The sequence below is a fragment of the Phoxinus phoxinus genome, assembly GCF_949152265.1.
Source record: "Phoxinus phoxinus genome assembly, chromosome: 3".
NCBI classification, from domain to species: Eukaryota; Metazoa; Chordata; class Actinopteri; order Cypriniformes; family Leuciscidae; genus Phoxinus; species Phoxinus phoxinus.
The window spans coordinates 36,768,046-36,788,690 of record NC_136878.1 but is presented as its reverse complement, the minus strand read 5'-3'; the positions used below and the strand labels follow the sequence as shown (position 1 = coordinate 36,788,690).

Below are 20,645 nucleotides of genomic sequence, written 5' to 3'. Positions count from 1 at the left end.
AGTCACTCTGTGTGCATCTCACAACAGTTCCTATACTATACGAGCGATTTATGGATTAACGTTACCATGACAGAATATCCTAATTGAAGATAGTTAACTCCACATCAGCAACATAAATTCATCAACTAACCATTCAGAGACGTCCTGTTGCTTCTACATGTTGTCACTTCTTGAGTCTCTCCATCTTTGTCTGACTCCATTTTAACATTAAGGCAGAACAGTTTCTGTCATTTTAGTGTGTCTGCCTGAGGTAATCTCAGCTGCTAAGTGCTAACACACGCTAGCTCTTGAAACCCCGCCCTCTGCAGCAGCTCATTTGCATTTAAAGGGCCAAGCACAAAACGGTGCTTTTTGCAAACTCTCAAAAAGTGACAACTTTAACATGCTATATAAAAATATCTGTGGGGTATTTTGTGCTAAAACTACACACACACACACACACACACACACACACACACTGGGGATATCAGAGAATGATTTTATATCTTGTGAAAAACATTTTACCACCCCTTTAAACCTTTTAGGGCAACGTTTGGAGCACAGGGTGCAGAACAGATGTCCACCTTTCTTTCCTCAAAAGACTTAAGGGCCTTGTTTAAACTCTGAGCATCAAGTAGTGACACAATCCAACACCAAATTTTCATGCCACTCAAATGCTGCTGTCATTAAGGTTAGGGTTAGTAGAATAAGTTGACATGTAGTTTACTTATACTTAGTAGAAATAACCTGTAACCCTTTTATGTACAAAAAACATCTTGCATTAAAGGTATAGTTGAGCCAAAATGAAAATTTTATCATTAATTACTCACCCATGTCGCTCCAAGCCCGTAAGACTTTAGTTTGATGAAATCTGAGAGCTTTCTGTCCCTCCATTGGCACCTAGACAACTACAATTTTGACGCTTCAAAAAATTCATAAAGGGATTGTGAAACAATCAAAAAACAAAAAAAAACAAAAGTGGTAGTTGTGTAGCTGCCAATCAAGCCTGAATTACAGGTACAGAAAGCACTCAGATTTTATCAAAAAATATCTTCATTTGTGTTCTGAAGATGAACAAAAGTCTTACAGGTTTGGAACGACATGAGTAAATAAAGCAAGTAAATAATGACAGAATTTTCATTTTTGGGTGAACTATCCATTAAGCAAAAGAGGGACAAACCCAACATAAATGTGTTTTTTTTTTTTTTCACTAAACTTTTCCCTCAAATTGTTAGGGTGATAATTTGTATTACAAAATGTGTAAATCAAAAATGTAATTTGTATTTGAATTTAAAACACAATCTCAAAAGTATTTTTGTTAGTGCCCCAGACCCTATTATATTTTACAAACCAAAAAGAATGCAACAAGAGATTACAAACATGTCATAATTTTATTATTTTGCACAATGAACAATTTGTGTCTTTGACATCATCGTTTTTCTGGTCTCCGCTTACTGGTTTTTGACTACTGAGTGGTCTTAGGTAGTCTGTAGACACCAGTAGACACAATAAGCTGGTGGGCTCTGACTTTCTTCTGCAGGAAGGCCTGCAGCTCATTCACATCCATCTCAGTGACTCCAGGCCCGGCGGCCACGAACATTCGAAGCATGGAGTGGATCCTCTCCAAAGTCATGCTCTCCAGGTTAGTCAGCATGGCCTGAATGTAGGCCCAGAACAGCTGAGAAACAACAAGGGAAAATGGTTTATTATTAACTTAGCATTACATGCAAGGCCATGAGCAGTGTTACATTATTGCGTTATGACTGTAACACTTTACAATAAGGTTCGTTAGTTAACTACATTAGTTAACATTGAAATAATAATGAACTGCACGTATACAGCATTTATTAATCTTTGATAATTTCAACATTTACTAATACTTTACTAAAACCTTGTTAACAATAGTTAATTCACAGTGAACTAACATGAACTAACAATGAATAGCTGTATTTTTATTAACTAAAGTTAACAAAGATTAACAAATACAGTAACACATGGATTGCTCATGGTTGGTTCATGTTAATACATTAGCTAATGTTTTTTTATAATGATCCAATTTGTATTATTTTGATAACGTTTTAAACATACAAAATGACGCAGACAAACAATCAGCCATTACAACAGTAAATAAATAAATAAAAAGATAATAGAAAAAAAAAAAAGACAGACAGACAGAAAGAAAGATCAAATGAATTATAACAAGAGAACTAGCTACATTAGCTAATGTTAACTAATGAACCTTATTGTAAAGTGTTACCGTTATGAAGTGTTGGAAGTGTATAACTAACCTGTAGTTTCTCTTCTCTCTGTTCAGACTGTGTTGCTGTGTTGGAGTCTCCCTCCTCATCACTGTCTATAAGCATGACACTTCTGTCAGCTCTCTCTCTGCAAGAGCTTGTCTCCTGGACAGTATATCGACCTCCGGCTTCCTCCCGCAGCACACCCTGCTGCTGCCACAGCGCCAACTTCCTGCGCACCATCTCTTGAGGTACACCCAGGACGCCACTCAGCTCTTCCAAGGTCCATGTGCCTAATAAAGGAAAACAGAGTAATGGGACTTCAGGCCCACACTTATCGGCACACTAGGTAGTGCATTTCAGCACATCCAGTTCCATTGTCCTGAAGTTGTTGGGAGGTTAAATGCATGGAATAAGCTCTGTGGTTGAGCTCAAGATATTTTCACATTTTCACATTCTACAACATAATACATCAGTAATAGCTACTTGTGATTTGTATTAAATCTTTTACTAGTCTTACAGTTTTTCTCAATTGTTTACACACAAATACTGGTACTTGAGAGACAATGACCACAGCATTTAACTCATGCACCAACCCCCTGAACCAATTCTGCTAAACTACAAGCACAATTCCTGCTTTACACTCAAACTGCAGTTCTAAAACACACTTTTTTCAAAACACTACACACAATTCTCTGCATTTGGCACAATTTTCATGCAGAAAATCTCTTGTTTTCACAAGGAACACACTGCCATTCAAATATGCACACTTACTCATCACATGGGCAAACACCCGTCACACAGTTTTAGAATTAGCAATCCGAGCTTTAGCATAAAAGGGCAACAGGTGAGCTCTTCAATGGAGCAATGGATGCTAACATTGGAAACAGAGGCAGATGTTTTTTTTTTCCTGTAACTGTATACAGTAAATTCTTCTGTTGTTTTGTATTGTAGACCACTGTATGTGCAACTTTGTGTTGGTTGGAATGTACATTGTTTTTGTGGGAAAAATATATTTGTTACTGTGTATTTGTGTGTTCTGAGTATAAAAACAATATTCTCAAATATTGTACAACACACTTACAGTATGTATGTACTGTCTAAGCGTAACACTGAACAAAAAAAAGGCCTAAGTCATTATGATGAATGGAGAAGAAGTGTTTTACATTGAGCACATCAGTGTTCAACTGGTTCTTATAAATCTCTATTCATATGATGGTTTGAGTGTGTCATTTGAAAACAAAATGCCATTTTTAGAAGAAATAACATTGTTTTGAATGTAAAGTTTAATTTTGCAGGAGAATTGAGGGGTTTTGCTCATTGTGTGTTTTTTGATTTGTGTGTTCTGAGAGTATGAGGCATGCTTTCAGAAAATGTGTGTAAACAATTGAGAAAAACTGTAAAAAAAAGCCATTTGCTAACAAGTGACTACATTTGACAACAGAAATTGTTGTGCACATTAAACGTCATCACACCGAATATGCTCACTAGTCCATTTTCAAGTTAAGTCACCTTTATTTATGTAGCGCTTTATACAAGACATATTGTTTCAAAGCAGCTTTACAGTGATGACAGGAAAATTATGCATTACGGAAGTTGTTCAGCTGAAGTCAGTTCAGTGTGATTATAAACACAGCCTCATTGCGTTTATAATCATGCTCTTGCAAACTATTTAATTCTTTTATAAAAACTGAAAGAGTTCTCGATAGCTAAGGGATGGTTATATGACTGTGTGTGGTGTAGTTTGTTTATAGCTACCGGTAAGTCAAGCTTTCTACTGTTCCACTTTTAACTGCGTCCCTGCAAAATTTCAATTCCTGCGCTATATGCAAAGTTAACTTCACATCAACGCAAGCAACAGGTATGAGCTCCATTTAATTTGTGATCAGCTAATTTGAAGATCAAACACTGCATTAGGAGAGTGTGGCATCAACACCGGTGAGATAATTTAGTCTCAGTACTCACTACTACAACCTGTCTTCATACCGGTGTGATGACTCCGTAATTCAACCAGATGGAACTGGATAAATATTCTGAATGTTATGATCCAATCTGACTTCTGACCTGTAATTCTGCCTGAACCATAATCATACATGTTCGTCCGTTGGCCAGAGGAGAGCTGCCATCACTGAACATCAGTGGACTATGACGCTATTTTCTTCTAGATCTGCTGGACAGCAGAAACAAACGTTGTTGCATTATTTTCCTGTTATCACTGTAAAGCTGCTTTGAAACAATCAATATTGTAAAAGTGCTATATAAATAAAGGTGACTTGACTACTTGATGACTGTGTGTTAAAGGGTTAGTTCACCCAAAAATGAAAATAATGTCATTAATGACTCACCCTCATGTCGTTCTAAGCCCGTAAGACCTCATCTTCATCTTCGGAACACAGTTTAAGATATTTTAGATTTAGTCCGAGAGATTTCTGTCCCTCCATTGAAGCTGTATATACAGTATACTGTCCATGTCCATAAAGGTAATATAAACATCATCAAAGTAGTCCATGTGACATCAGTGGGTTAGTTAGAAGTTTTTGAAGCATCAAAAATACTTTTTGGTCCAAAAATAACACAAAATAAGACTTTATTCAGCATTGTATTCTCTCCCGGGTCTGTTGTCAATCTGCGTTCAGGACTCCGCAGTGACGCTGCTGACGTAAGACGCTGATGACGTGTTATCTGGTGCGCCCGAGCTTCGTTTACAGTCTGAGGGAGACGCACGCTATATTCAAGCTATTCTACATTGTTTGCGTGGATATAATTTTTTTAATGGTGCGTAAATGTGCATGTCGCGGATGAGACACTTTTACAGCGTGCGTCTCCCTCAGTCTATAAACGAAGCTCGGGCGCACCAGATAACACGTCATCAGCGTCTTACGCCATCAGCGTAACTGTGAAGGATTGACAACAGACCCGGGAGAGAATACAATGCTGAATAAAGTCTTATTTTGTGTTATTTTTGGACCAAAAAGTATTTTCGATGCTTCAAAAACTTCTAACTAACCCACTGATGTCACATGGACTACTTTGATGATGTTTATATTACCTTTATGGACATGGACAGTATACTGTATATACAGCTTCAATGGAGGGACAGAAATCTCTCGGACTAAATCTAAAATATCTTAAACTGTGTTCCGAAGATGAACGGAGGTCTTACGGGCTTAGAACGACATGAGGGTGAGTCATTAATGACATTATTTTCATTTTTGGGTGAACTAACCCTTTAAGCTTCAGGATGCAATGCCAAACTTTCAGTTTGCGCGTCGGATTGCTGAGGCTACTCACCAGCAGCGGACCATATGTGGTGATGCATGCTGCAGTAGTGCTGGTACCCTATAACGCTCTCACACATTTCTTTTTTTACCATTTCAGGAGGAGTAAAATTTACATATACCAGTATGTGGTTTCAACAACCAGATGCATTTACACCTCATGAAGTGTTTGAGTGATTGGATTTAAATCCATCTCAAATGTGTTTCGAAGGGCATTTACACATGATCTTTTCATGATCTAATACCTATCCAATCAGAGAAAACTATGAAGTTAATAGGTGTAAACAGGCCCTGTATTATTCTTCACACAAAATGAAAATTCTATCAGACCTTTTAAAGATTTCAGTGATTATACACTTTCAGTCCGTTCTTCACACAAAACTGCAGTATGATTATAAAAAGCTTGGAATATTTTGCATGTCATACTACTTTAACAGTGCTTTTTTTCTGTCATTTTTGGAGCTTGACAGCAAGAGTTGCAAGAGACAGCATGTAGAAAACCATAGCCATTTTTACTAAAGTTATTTTGTGTTCCACAAAAAAAAGGTTTGGAATGACAAGAAATGATTTTGGGGTAAACTAATTTTCCACACCTTTGTCCTGGAAGTGTAAAATAATGGCAGCATGGATAGGAGACACTGTGAGGTTTGCGATGGTTCTGTCCTCCAGCTCCACGTCCAGCGTAACAGAACCCAGATGAGGCTTCCACCTCAGAGTCCTCATGGCCTGCACAACAACAACAACAAAAAAGAAATAAAAATAAAATAAAAATACGATAATTAAGATATTTCTACATTACACTGGAAACATAAAGACAAATCAGGTGAAAAATCCTGTCTAATCATGACGAATTAAAGAATCTAATCAAACTCTTGGTACTGTGTTGGGTGAACACTTGGGGCCTTATCATACACCCGGCGCAATGCAGTGCCAGGCGCGACAAGTGTTTTTTGCAAGTTTCAGCCCGACGAGGTTATCATTTTCACGTCCTGCGCCACGTTGTTTAAATAGCGACTGCATCTGTTCGCCCATGGCCGGGCTGGTCTGAAAACTAGGCATGTTCAGACGCATTGAAGGCATGTTGCTATTTTTAGGCAACCAAAATAGACTGCAGCATTGACAAACAAAAACCTGGTCTAAAGTCAATGGCGCAGTATTTTTTTTGTTTTGTTATTTAAAAGGAGCATTAGTAATATGTGCCTATAGGCGGGTGCACAACGCGCATACACTCTGATTATTACACACACAGGGACACGCAGCAGCACACAAACATGCCAAATATTAAACGATTATTATTGTGTACATAAAGATATGGTGGAATCCGCCTTGTCCTGTAGATCATCGGTTCCCAACAGGGGGGTCGCGGCCCACAAGGGGGCCTCAGCGAGCTCCGTGGGGGGTCACGTCATATTTTGAAAAGTTTTGAGCAATGAGTAATAAATAAAAGTCCTTAACTTTTTGCTGTTCAAAATTTCCAAAATGTATATAATGAGCGAGTTTGTCATGAGTTAATTTTCTAATCCGTGTTTTTGTCTTAACCTGAACCACTATGGTACTCCTATAATAAGTGTTTACATTGGGACTATTTTACGCTGGTTCGGATGTGGAGTAGCCCAGGACCTGCGTGACTCGTCATAGACGTACCCAGAGAGAAGTAGTTCCGGCTACAATGTTCTTCCGAAAGACGCATTATTCTGTTAATAAACGCAAGTTTATTATCGCTCGCTATAGCGCCAAAAGCCTAAAAAATAAAGCCTCTCACATTGATAAAGTCTCACAAATAACATGCAAGTATTGAGTTCCCAGACAGCAGTCATTTAGTAATAGCCTATATTCTTTCTTTTTTTTTACCTACACACCACCAGTGTGAATATTTTTGTTATTGCATTTCAAATAGGGGACATTTATAGGCTACTATGGTTACTTTTTTAAATTACAAAGGGCCTACTGGTGTTTTTGTTATTGTATTTTCAATATTATAGGCTATTATTTGTGCATAAACATATCTGGTTATAGTAGACATACCGTTTGTTTGAAAACAACATATTTTGTCATCATTGCTGCAAGCTTACAAGAGTGATAATATCATTAAATGTGAAGGGGGCCCTAAAATATTTTCTTGGGAAAAAGGGGGTCTCAGACGAAAAAAGGTTGGGAACCACTGCTGTAGATGGTCTGCTTGGGCGCTTTAACCTTGCACACGAGCAGATCCGTTTCCTTAATAGAGAAGTGTTCAGTCTTTCCGCTTGCAAATTCAGCCATGTAAATAGCAATCCGCCATGGCATGAGCGCAACTGGCTTTTAAAGGGAACAGGAGATGAGACTCTGATTGGTCTACTGCACGTTACGCCCAAAACACACCCATTACTCATTAAGAGAATAGGGACCAACCCTTTTAGACCATGCGCTGGGTGCGACTACCATTTTTCCTATCGTTAAACTAGCAAAAGTGGATTCAGACACGCCCTAAGTGCACTTGCTCTGTGCGCTTTAGACCATGCGCTTAGATCGTTAAAATGGGGCCCTTGTCCAATGTAAAATCTGGGTCCTAAATCAAAACCAGTTGAGAACCACTAGACTGGAGTACCTTGAGTTTCTCAAAGCGGTGTGTGTAGTCCTCCATGGCTTTAGAAGCAACTGCAGGCAGTTCCAACTTCTCCTCCTTCAGCTGGGGCCAGAACTCAGATGAGATGATCATGGCAGACAGCAGTAAAGTAGACTGCTCCTCTACAGGAAGACGACTCTCCTCATCTCGGATATTAGTGTTGATGCGCCGAGAGTCTGCTACATCCTGCAGAGGAAGACAGACAAGTTCAATATAAATAGCACACATAATAGAAGTAAATCCCATTGAGGTCACATATAATGATAACAAGATGATGGATAACCAAGAGCAGTGGATTTGCGGACCAGAGCTGAGAAGCGAGCGGAGTGGAAAGCATACCTTTAGCATCACCTCGCAGTAATGCATGTGGGACTCGCCAAACCTCAGTTTCAGCAGCTCAACGTTGCGAATCTCTCTATAAACACAAACACAGAGAGAATTTAAAGTCAGTGCGCAAAGAGAATTATAATAGTCTTTTCTTCGCTATTGTGAAGTACTGTATATCTGAGGGAAACGGCTTCTTAAAAAAATAAAAATATAATGATGTGCGTGGTACTAAAAACAAAGCACATTCCATTCTCTTTTGCTTTAAACCATTGTCATGGGAATTTTTAATTGTTCTTGATCCTTTGTAGTAGTTCATTATACTATGAAAACAAACTTTTAAGCATAAACATAAAATAACTTTTAAGAACTCAAAAGGTCCTCCCCCATCAGAAAAATAGCATTTTTATTAGGTTGAAATTAGGGTTGTAAAAATAAATCTGTTATCTAATTATGCAGTTTTCCCACAGTTGAATAGATTTACATTTATGGAGATTATTTTATACAAATTGACATACAGTGCATTTAAAGTAGCATGATGGTTAAATTATTTCTAATGTAATGCCGTCTGAGGGCTTAACCCTTGTGTTATGTTGCGGGTCAATTTGACCCATTTCGATTTTCTAGTTGTTGGAAATACTGGTTAACCTATGTTTTTTTTTCTTGATATTTTGTGACTTTTTCTCATTTATCATCATGAACATACATGCAAAGTTTCAACATGCTGATGTGTTTTGACATATAAAAACAAAATTACTATTACATTAGTGATGTCCGGGGGTCAATTTGACCCTCATAGGCAGCTAAGCAACTACACAGTCAGGGCACTTCAACTCCAGTTCTAAAGTGCAAGTGTATCTAAAAGTGCTCTAACCCTAACCAAACACACTTGAAAAAGCTAAATCAGGGTGTTCAGAATTAATTGCAAATTACAGATGAAAATCTTTGGTTGAGTCAGTGCAAGCAGGTGGATCCGGAGTCAGACCCACAGAGAATGAAGGAGTGAACACAGATGATGGGAAAAAACGGAAGAGATGTGAGGTGTGCCCATCCAAGTGCGAGAGCAAAACCAGCACCATGTGTGAAGTGCAAGAACTTGCTGTGTGCTCATCATGTCAGAAGTAACTTCTTGACTTTATGAAATGAGTCTACAAAACAAAAGTTGAGCCAACTTAGGAAAAGTAAACATTATTTTCATTACACAGCAACATTTTATTGTTCAGTTATGAAGTTAGAAGAATACAAAAAAAAAGTAAAACGTTAAAAAAAAATGATATGCAAAAATAATCCGCATAGCTACTGTTTATTTTCACATTTTGTCAAAACAAAATGGTTTTGAAAAAAGGTTAAAAAAAACATTTTCATGAATCATATGTTCAGATATATATTTTTTGTAATGTTTGACAAATGTTGATATTTAAAGTTTGCAGTTTGTACCTGAATCTTTGTTGTTTTTCATTGTGTGATTTTTGAGGAATTGTATTGAATCCAATTAGGGTCAATTTGGCCCGCTCCATAAAGGGTGTACACAGAAATCAAACAGTGCACGAGGTTCACTTTCAGAAATTAAAATGAAAAGAACAAAAAATAAATTAAGGTTTTTGAGGAAACCATTCCAGGATTTTTCTACACAGAATGGACTTCAATGGCAACCGTCTATCCCCAATGTTCAAAAGCAGGTTCAAATGTCCGTCTCAATGCAGCTTCAAAGTCTCTATACGATCCCAGTCGAGAAATAAGGGTCTTATCTAGCGAAACGAAATATATATATATATATATATATATATATATATACTTTTTAACCACAAATGCCCGTCTTGTATTGTGCATTGGGTCATCACATTGGAAAGGTCACAAAACATTTTTTTTTTACATTGGGATAGATGGTTGCCATTGAAGTGCATTCTGTGTAGAAAAATCCTGGAATGTTTTCCTCAAAAACCTTCATTTATTTTCGACTGAAGAAAGAAAGATATGGATATCTTGGATGACATGGGGGTAAATTTGCAGGAACATTTTTTTTTTTAACGTGAACTAATCCTTTAAAGGTCACACATATTCAACAGAGGTTTCCTCCCTTCCCAACACAGACAGAGATTTCTCTGGATTCCCTGAATATTTTCACAATATTATGTCTGGCAGAAGGTGAAATACCTAAATACTTTGCATGATGTGATTTTTGAATCGTTTGACAACTCTCTCATGATATTTGGCACAACGTGATGAGCCATGACCCATCTTTACTTGCAAAGACTGAGATGCTCCTTTTACTCTCAAACACAATACCATCCACTATTACCAATTCACATACTTATTGCGAACCATTTCAAAAGAGTTTAACTTGGATATACTATAAGCTTTTCACTTTAATTTTGCCTCTGTCCCAACTTTTTAGGAGTAAATGGTAAATGGTAAATGGACTGCATTTATATAGCGCTTTCACAGACCCAATGGCCACCAAAGCGCTTTACACATTGCCTCACATTCACCCATGTTGCATCTATCAAAATCTAAATTTGCTTTATTTACAAAATACAATTAAGTTGTATAAAACTTTGGAATCAAAGATTCTTGATTCCATTGCATTTTACATAATGTCCCACATTTTCTGCTTTACCTAAACCAAACCAAAGCTAAAAAGCTAGTTCAGGAGAATTAAAGGTGAACTATGCAGGTTTTTTTACCTTAACTGAACAGCTTCGGAGTCATTGGAATGGTTATATTACTTTTTTGGGGTTGAATGGTGGTCGTCTCGCACCCCCCTATCGCCTGTGAGCGGAAAAACCACCCTTGCAACTTTGGGCCGCAGCGTCAGGAAGTATCGCGCGATATCAGGTCTCGCGATGTAACGAATTGCTTTACGTCAAAAAAATATGCTAAAATTATGTAATTATTGCACTCCCTCACGTTGTTCGAACCCGAATGAAGAAGATGTTTTAAAGAATGTACCATCTCCTTTGATGTCGTTGATCTACTAGCCTCTGGTATCTGAAAGTCGCCAACAGGTTTTTCGACAGTGTTGTAAAATATCTATTCCGAAGCTGTAGGGGGAGCTTTATAGAGATACATGCGAGCAAAAAGCGAGAATACAGCAAAGAAATTCCCAAAACTCATAAACAGCATATAAACTAGACACAGCAACCCCATAGGTTTCAACGGAGAAGTCAATGAAGTCAATTAGAAGCACTCACTTCCTGAGGGCTGGGCGAACTGCCTAGGCTCAAACTGTCTGACAGTTGTAAGTCTTCTAATAGCTGTGCTGAGATAAATCTGAATCATTACCTTCCGAATCTCGCAGAGACGGAGAGTGTAAGTATTAGCTGTCCATGAGCTAGCAGCAGGATCAACTTTATGACTCTTTCTATGGGCTTCACCCTTGACTTTATCGAACTTTATGCCTCCACGTCCCCGCGATTGCTTGCGAGCTTCTCCGCCTGTCTATATGGCAATTTCTCGACAGTGCGACAGAGAGTCGAGAGGTTATGATGCAATCGTTGGCCTATTTTTACAAAAACTGCTTCTAAGGGGCCATAACGTAAGATACAAGGTAATGGAGCCTTTTATACATTGTTGTGTTTCTTTAGAAATAAATAATGGACAAATGGAGTCTTTAAACCCCTCAGATGTAAAGTTATTCGATGTCAAAGTGACGCAAAAATTAATGGGAGTCAATGGAATGCTAACAGCAGGTGATGGCTTGATAGCCAATGGCGGCCCCCGGGGAAGCATCGGTTTCCGGCGGATGGATTACCCCCTTGCCGAAACTTTTTTTTGGTTACCCCCTTGCCGATTACCCCCTTGCCATACTTAGAGTATGTTGCATGATTTTATGAAAGTATGATGTATTGCGACATCAGAAACGCAGAAAAACAAATTCGGCTATTGTAACGCTTGCCGTAAAGCAAGTCAAATTTGTAGTTTCTTATGTCTCATTCAAACTACAGATCCGCTACCCGATCTGGCAAACTTGCACAGTGCGGTTATAGCCGTAAGAGGGCCGCAAAGCTACTCTGATTCATGAATGATGAATCCTTTCATCCTGTTACGAGTTGATGAACCACTGAAATGATTTTGGAAACATTATTTTAAGGTACAAAAGAATCTTTGGTGTTGCTTTATAGTGGAAAGTGGAAACAGAGTATTATATTGGTGGTTTACCTGACTGTGTTGTAGTTGAGCTGATGAAGAAGTCGGTCGGCCAGTACAGTCTTGTACTCATTAATGAAGATCTCTTTACTGCCGTAAATGCTGACCAGCAGACTAATAATGTCAGAAGAACGCCGTTTAGAGCCAGTTTTATCTACAGAAAAACAGAGAAGAGAGAGAGCTGAAATATGGACTGCCTGTTAGGACCCATATTTCTGTGACTGCAGTTTGTATTGACTTTTCTACACACAGGCCAATGGTTGGTGAATTTAAGAAAAAAATATACCACCATCAATATATTATCCCTGCCATGAAACTACATTTAGCATTGCATACTTTCGTTTAGATATTAATATTGTTAAAGTCCCCATGGTAAAAAAAAAAAATCAAGCTTTTAATGTTGTTTAAATATGTCTATGTGGTGTTTTTAATATGCTTAAGACAAACCATGTGCAAATTCACATGTGCAAATTCACAGTCAACACCATTGCTGAGTATTTTCACTTTAAAACTGCAGTGAACCAAAGACTCAAAGGTCTCAAAAACACGGTTTGAAATCGCTGGTGTTTCTGACGTCACAAACTACCTTTTAACCAATCATGTCAACGTGTGATCGTCAAAGAGTGGATCTCTGAGCTGGTGTGAGTTAGTGGAGACGGGGCTATTTTGCATATTCAAAGAACCGCATATACTTAATGAGGCAATGGTGTAGTTATCCAATGGTGAATTACATTCAAGCTATTTTAAGGCACTTTTTTTCCAAGTAAATTTTAAATACCGGTATGTAATTTTGGTGATAAAATTATTTAGTAATTATATATTAATGTACCGGTATGCTTTTATTCAGAAAAGAATCAGAATTCAGAAGAGAATGTGAAAAGAAAAAAAAAAGATTAGTTTCACAAAAATGTTAAGCAGACGTTTTAAAACATTGATAATAATAAGAAATGTTTCTAGAGAACCAAATCAGCATATTAAAATGCTTTATGAAGGATCATGTAAATTCAGCTTTGCCCATAACAGGAATAAATTATATTTTTTATTTGATTTGTGGCTTGAAGTATTCATGTTGGTGTGTGTTTGCAGTTAACACTAACCTGTGAGAGCATCGGTAGGATCTGGAGTCCAGTCCTCTGGATCACTTCCCTCATCTTCACTATCCTGTGTCTCCAAGGTAACAGGGTCAGCTCGAGAAAGCTCATTGGCAAGATCAGAACAACCCTCCGCATCACCTGTCAGACTGCCCACTATCTGGCGCACAGTGTCCTCACGGGTTCTGTAATTTCCAACATAACAAAAAAAGACTAACCACTTCAGAACTGGAACTGGTTTACAAAAAAGCACAAATTCCTTGAGACAGACAACACCAATGCAGTTGACAAACCTGAGATACTTGCGAATGGGTTGGCAGGCCACTTGCAAGATGACCATGGAGGGGTCGAGCTCTCTTAGAGCTTTGATGGCTGAGATGTAAACAGTGATAATGTCAGATGTATGGACTCCTGAAGTGGCAAAAGAAAGGTAAAAGCATGGTAAATGTCAGAACATTTTTACACAAGTTTAGTATTCCACGAGTGTGAAAATGGCCTGAATCACCGACCTGGATGCAGCAGTCGTGTTTCAAAGGCTGATTTGAGAGAGGCCAGAAGCTGCTGTCTCTGATTGGTCCTTTCCAGACAGAATTTAAGATCCTCAATGGCGGGAATAGACTCCGGAAAATCTGCAGAGATTAAGCAGAGAAAAATACATGAATACATAAGATTACAAGCAGTATATACGTTTTCCTAGCATTAGCCCCGCTCATTTGCAGGTTTCCCATCATCTAAATGTTCCACACACACACACTGGATTTGGCACAGGTACTGTATTATGCCAGATGCCCATCCTGTCTATCACACTCACACACACTCCTACGGAGTGCACCAGGAGGAAACCCATGCTGACATGGAGAGAAAATGCAAACTCCACACAGAAAGGACTCCTGGCACAAACAGGACCTTCTTGCTGTGAGGCGACAGTGCTAACCACTGAGAACATTGAACCCATTACAAGCAGTATGCTACACAAAAGGAGTTTCTTACTCACCTCGTATGATGCTGAAGAGTTCTTCGATCCTCATGTTTACGTAGATACGGCAGAAAAACTGGTGCATGTGACAGTGCCAGCGCTGGAGGAGAGCATTGGTTGGCTGACCCGTCTTGACGTCTGTGGTTGTGGCATCGTTGCCCACCTCTTCCACCTTACTGGCAAACACCCTGCTCAGCCATCCTAAAACCTGCCCCAACCACTGGAAACACAGCGATTAATTAGACACTTTAACCTTGAATATTATAATATAAAAAAGAGATTTTGTTTTCACAAATGGAACTAATTTTTTTTTACAAATATATAATCAATTTTAGTTATGATTTTGGTAACACTTTACTTTACATTCATGTTCTGCAGGTACATACTATGTAACTACAATAAAATACCTGGGTAACTAGTTAATAGCCTTGAACCTGACTTTAACTATGTACAGTAGTCAACATTTAAAGTAGATCAAACAAGCTCATCAAAGCTGTCCTAAGACAAGAACAGGTATTGTTTAAAATTCATGTATAACTTTGATGAAAGGTTTTGATCCACTTCTAATGTTGACTAGTGTAGTTACCTTATATTATACAGCACTTTGTTAGTAAAGTACACATACAGTTGTGGTCAAAGTTTACATGCACCTTGCAGAATTTGCTAAATGTTAATTATTTTAACACAAGAGGGATCATAAAAAAATGGATGTTATTTTTTTATTTATTGAGAACTTTCCTGAATAAGATATTTTTTATAAAATGTTTACATATAGTCCACAAGACAATAATAGTTAGAATTTATAAAAATGACCCCATTAAAAGGTTTACATACGCTTGATTCTTAATCATCTGGATGATCCACAACTGTTTGTCCTGAACAGTTAAACTGCCCATTGTTTTTCAGAAAAATCCTCCAGGTCCTGCAAATTCTTTGGTTTTCCAGCATCTTTTACCCAGTATATATGAACCCTTTCCAGCAGTGACTGTATGATTTTGAGATCCATCTTTTCCCAGTGAGGAAAATTGAGGGATTCAAACACAACTATTAAAAAAAGTAAAAAAAAAAAAAAAACATTTACTGATGCTCAAGAAGGAAACACGATTGAACACTTTTCAATTTGAAGACCAGGATAAACTAAACTGCATCTATTTTGTCTTCTGGGAAGCATCCAAGTATCTTCTGTAGCTTCTGAAGGGTAGTACTAATTTAAAAAAATATCATCTTTAAACAAAATAAATGTTTCATCCTATTCAAAAGTTTTCAACCCCTGGTTCTTAATGCCATCAGAAAACAAAAAACAGACATGGATCATCTAGTTCAAGACATACAGTATTAAGAATCAAGCGTATGCAAACTTTTGAACGTTTTTTTTTTTACTTTTTAAAACTATTATTTTGTCTTCTGGACTATATGTAAATATTTTTTATGTAAATTAAATGTGTATTCAGGACGGTACTAAGTAAAAATAACAAAAAAATTTATGATCCCTCTTTTTATGTTAAAATATTTAACTTTTTAGAGATTCTGCAAGGTATATGTAAACTTTTAACAACAACTGTACTTTTAAATAAAGTGCAACTATGATTTTTATGATGATTTGTTTTTTTAACCAATTGATCATTTTGAATAGAAAATGTCTCTAATTTGTGTGATGGAATAATGAAGCCGAACATTATTTACTTATTAAATCTAGACAAGCACAGCCTTTTATTATTAGTGGTATTTGTTAAATTTGTTGTATTTGCATGACTACTACGGTTCATACTTAAGGTCATGTGGCTGCTGAACATTCCCAAACCCTCAATATTAAACTTTAGTTTATAATCCGCATTGTGGTTGAAGAGAACGACTTTGTGGCAGTGAGTTTTGCACAGGAGAGAACCACTAACATTTTCTCTAGAAGTTTTCTCATATTTGTTTTCATAACTTTAAAAGTTCAATAGTTTGAGTAATGATTTAAATGAGTAGTACAGAGAGAAAGTAGTACATATCAGGATTTGCACACACTGAAGTCCAAGTCCAGTTTGTTCAATAATGCACCTCATTTTAAAACTACATGCATCAAGTGACACATTTTGGATTCTTAAAGGAATGTCGATACAAGTTTGAGTATCAACATGGTTAACGTTTCTGTAGATAGTGTAACTGAATGAAAGTTGTGTACATCATTGAAGTCTGTGAGAAAGGAGCTCTCGTATTCTCCCCTGCAGCGCTGCTCCATCCTCTGCTCTATCAGCTGGTGCAGGATGCTGGTGACAGCCTCAGAGCTCACGCGTTCTAACAGCTGCAGTCTGGAGCTGAAATCACCAAACACATTAATTAAGGCATTATATATATCGCAGTACTCTACCTCTGCAACAAACATCACATTGGTATATTTGGAATTGAAGAAAACCATACTACTTTTGGAGTACATATCACAGAATATGCTAAATTTCTGTATGTGTGGAATAATGTTACAATGTAATGAGATCAACAAACATAACCTTCCATGACTAGAGTGATGAATAAGCCAGAAGTAATATCACCCGTGACTTTCAACATCTCCTCCTTGACTCATTTGATTAGTCTGCCGTAAGTTATTGGCATAAGTTGCCATGTTATTTCAAACAAATTGGAATCAAAGTAATATGCATCATCTAAGATAATCCTGTAATTGTTGTTTTAACAATGTGTGAACTGACATTACATTTTACAAAAAAACACACACAAAAAAACATGCCGTGAGAGTACACGCTTTAACTGCGTGATGTAACCTATTACGAATGCAGTTGGAATGCCCTCAATAATAATATCACACAAGCAAGAGTGCTATTTTTCCCTAATAGGAGCATGATTACAAATGTGATATTGATTCAACAATTCAATAAATAAGTTACTTCATGCAGCACAAAACAGTGTTCCTTTACTGAACGATTCTGCTTTTTTTTTTTTTTTTTTAGGCGAGTCAAAGATTCAATGACCCATTCTTAATGACACTCACTTGCTTTCATTCCTGAATAAATCAGCCATTTAAACAAATTGGTTTAATGAAATACCAGAAAATATTGAGATATCATTTTCGTCAATATCGCACACTCCTAATTGAAGGTTCAAAATAATCATATGTATTTCCAGATCATTCCTTATTATTCCACATAGTAATGTGCCAAATGCAACAAACTATGTAACATACTGCAGTGAATACTGCATAATGTTATATAGTGTTTAAAAAAATACTAGGATGTGGTAAGTAAGCATCTGTAGTTGAATCAGAATGGTACTTCTCTTCAACTCACAGTATGTGGCTGAGCTCTTGAAGCTGCTCTAGAGCTTCCTGACACCAACACAGGTGAACGAGGGCGGCACAGCCTGGACACAAACTGCCAACATCATGTTCCGCTGAGCCCTCCTCAGCCTCCACAGCTTCCCCAGCCTGACTCATGTGCACAGAGAATGTGCGGCTGTAAAACTCCAACACGCGCTCCTGCAGCACAGGTGGAGGAGAGAACAGGAGAATGGCACGAACGACAGAGAAAGCTCTCTCAGTCAGACCACGGGCCCCTGGACCACACAGACCCCCACGGCTCTCATCCTGCCATGAGCCCAGTCTCTCAAGACCACCTTGAGAGAGAAAAAAGGGAGAGTACGATTAAACCAGTAGACTCAGGAAACACTGGACAAGTTTAAACTATTCAGATTTCACATTATGGCATTATATCAATGGAAATTAATAACATTACACTCCAAAATTAAAATTATTGTAATGCAAAAAAATCAGAAAATCAGCATAAAAAATCAAATCAGGTTGAATTTGTCTCATATTTAGTACACAACAAACACTAACCATGTATATGTAAAGGTTCAAACGTTTTAGATCGGTAAGATTTTTAATGTTTTTAAAAATAGTAGGGCTGCATAACGATTAATCGCAACTAATCATTTGCAGAATAAAAGTTTTTTTGTTTACATCATATATGTGTGTGTACTGAAAATAATTATGTATTTATAAATACACACACATGCATGTATATATTTAAAAAAATATTTACATGTTTATATACATTTTTATATTTAAATATAATTTATATTATATATAATTATAAATAATATATAAATAGATTTTTTTTCTTAAAATTATACATGCATGTTTGTGTATTTATATACATAATTAATTATACACAGTACACACACATATATGATGTAAACAAAAACTTTTATTCTGCAAACGATTACCGGTAGTTGCGATTAATCGTTATGCAGCCCTAAAAATAAGTATCTTCTGCCAAGGTTGCATTTATTTGATTCAAAATACATCAAAACCTAGCCTGGGAAAACCCAGACCACTCTCAGTTGTAACTGAGTTAGGGTCTGGCAAAGCTCCATAGACAATTCATTTCACAGGGGCGTCACCAACGGACGTCGGATAGATCTAAAACCAATCAGAGCGATGAATGACATGACGTATGCAGAGCGACGGAGAAACCTCTCGAGACTCTCAGCAATTCTCTGTTTGTGAAAAAGAAAAAAGAAGAAAAAAAAAAAATCTCTGTTTGTGTTAACGAAAATGACAATTTTAAATCGCTTGAAACAGACGCGATAGCTGATTCGAACGAGTGATGTTGTGATGTTCCACGGCGGCATCCATCATTGTAATGTACAAAATCTGCGTCACCGTCTCTGCTCTGTCGTCATCGTGTAAAGCCCGCCCCAACGTTTCTGATTGGTGTCGCGATTTCGACGGATTGGAAATGGGTTTCAATGGGCTCTTTGCCAGACCCACTTGCAGAGCAAATCTAAATTTGCCGGAAGTGGTCTGGGTTTCCCCAGGCTATCAAAAACAGTAATATTGTGAAATATTTTTTACTGTTTTCTATATTGTATAATGTTTGAATATACAGTACTGTGCAAAGTACTGTAGGCACGTTAGTATGTTCACCCCCCAAAAAAGGTTTTAAACCAGATATTTATATATTTTGCTGTGGTGTCAGTAAGAAATATCAATTTACATTTCATTGTAATAATCCAGTGAGATTGAGATCCAGTGACTAACTTATCTAACTGACTTTTTTTTAAGCATACAATCAGGATACGTAAACTGAAATTATGAAAAAATTCATCTTGATTTTGAGTTGTAATATTCCTGACAGATTTCACGAGTTGCAACCAGCAACAAACAAGTACAATTCATAGTTTGATGTTTCCTAATAATTGTCAATGGGTCAGCAACAAAATGCAAATCCTATACCCGTCTAACCCCAAAAACACATGGGCTTCGCTAAAATATAGTTGTGGCATACCAAGGAAAGGTTCCAGCTGTTGCAGAAGGTTTCTGAAGGCTTTAAGTAAAGCATTTGCCCTGTCCCTCTCTTGAGACTCTCCCTCCGGCTGCTTGAGCCCCGTCCAGAACTCAGGAGCAACAGATGTAGTCAAACGAACCTGCAGAGTCTCCAGCAGCCAACCCTCCACATACTGACCCAGTCCATGCCCACCCAGCAGGGCCAAGGCATCACAGAGAACCTCATCTGGCAAAGCATTTGTTGGCAGAGGAGACACCTAAAGAGACATGGTTAGGTTACAGCTTTTGGCACGCAAATGTACTTCATCAATACCATGCCATAACATGGTCATGACCAAAATGATATTTGCTACACTGCAGTATATTTACCACTCACCAGTGCAGATGTCACTGTGTCCCAGGCTGCTGACAGTCCCTGTGGCATTGTCTGCACCTCGTTCATTCCAGCTCAGACTGTAAACAATAGTCATATATCCTGGGTTAAAGGTATATTGTTCGGTGCCGTTACCATACGTGCATAGTCATTTTACTCCGAGACTCAAATTTAGTGCAAAATGTATGTGATCAAACCCATTCGAAAGATTGTCAACAGTTATTACACGGAGAAATTGTAGCGCTCATCTTTGAACTCATGTCGCGCATCGATGACGACATTGTCGATGCAGGAAGTTGCCTTCACCTTACAAAATATGATTGTTGAAGGTTGTTTGATTTGATTAATAACATTA

General features: G+C 37.6%; 1 protein-coding gene across 1 annotated transcript; it reads right to left on the bottom strand.

Annotated features, from left to right (window-relative positions):
- Positions 1–1,354: 1,354 nt before the first annotated feature.
- anapc2 (anaphase promoting complex subunit 2) lies at positions 1,355–20,612 on the bottom strand. Its single transcript, XM_079608594.1, has 15 exons — positions 20,517–20,612; positions 20,294–20,370; positions 19,919–20,174; positions 17,918–18,242; positions 16,804–16,936; positions 14,655–14,856; positions 14,170–14,289; positions 13,954–14,071; positions 13,667–13,845; positions 12,582–12,723; positions 8,439–8,514; positions 8,082–8,285; positions 6,088–6,220; positions 2,268–2,509; positions 1,355–1,657 (listed from the first exon to the last, which is right to left on the bottom strand). Exons 2-15 carry the CDS (start codon positions 20,357–20,359, stop codon positions 1,445–1,447), a joined length of 2,409 nt encoding a protein of 802 aa, XP_079464720.1. The 5' UTR covers positions 20,360–20,370; positions 20,517–20,612; the 3' UTR covers positions 1,355–1,444.
- Between the last annotated feature and the right edge of the window lie 33 nt (positions 20,613–20,645).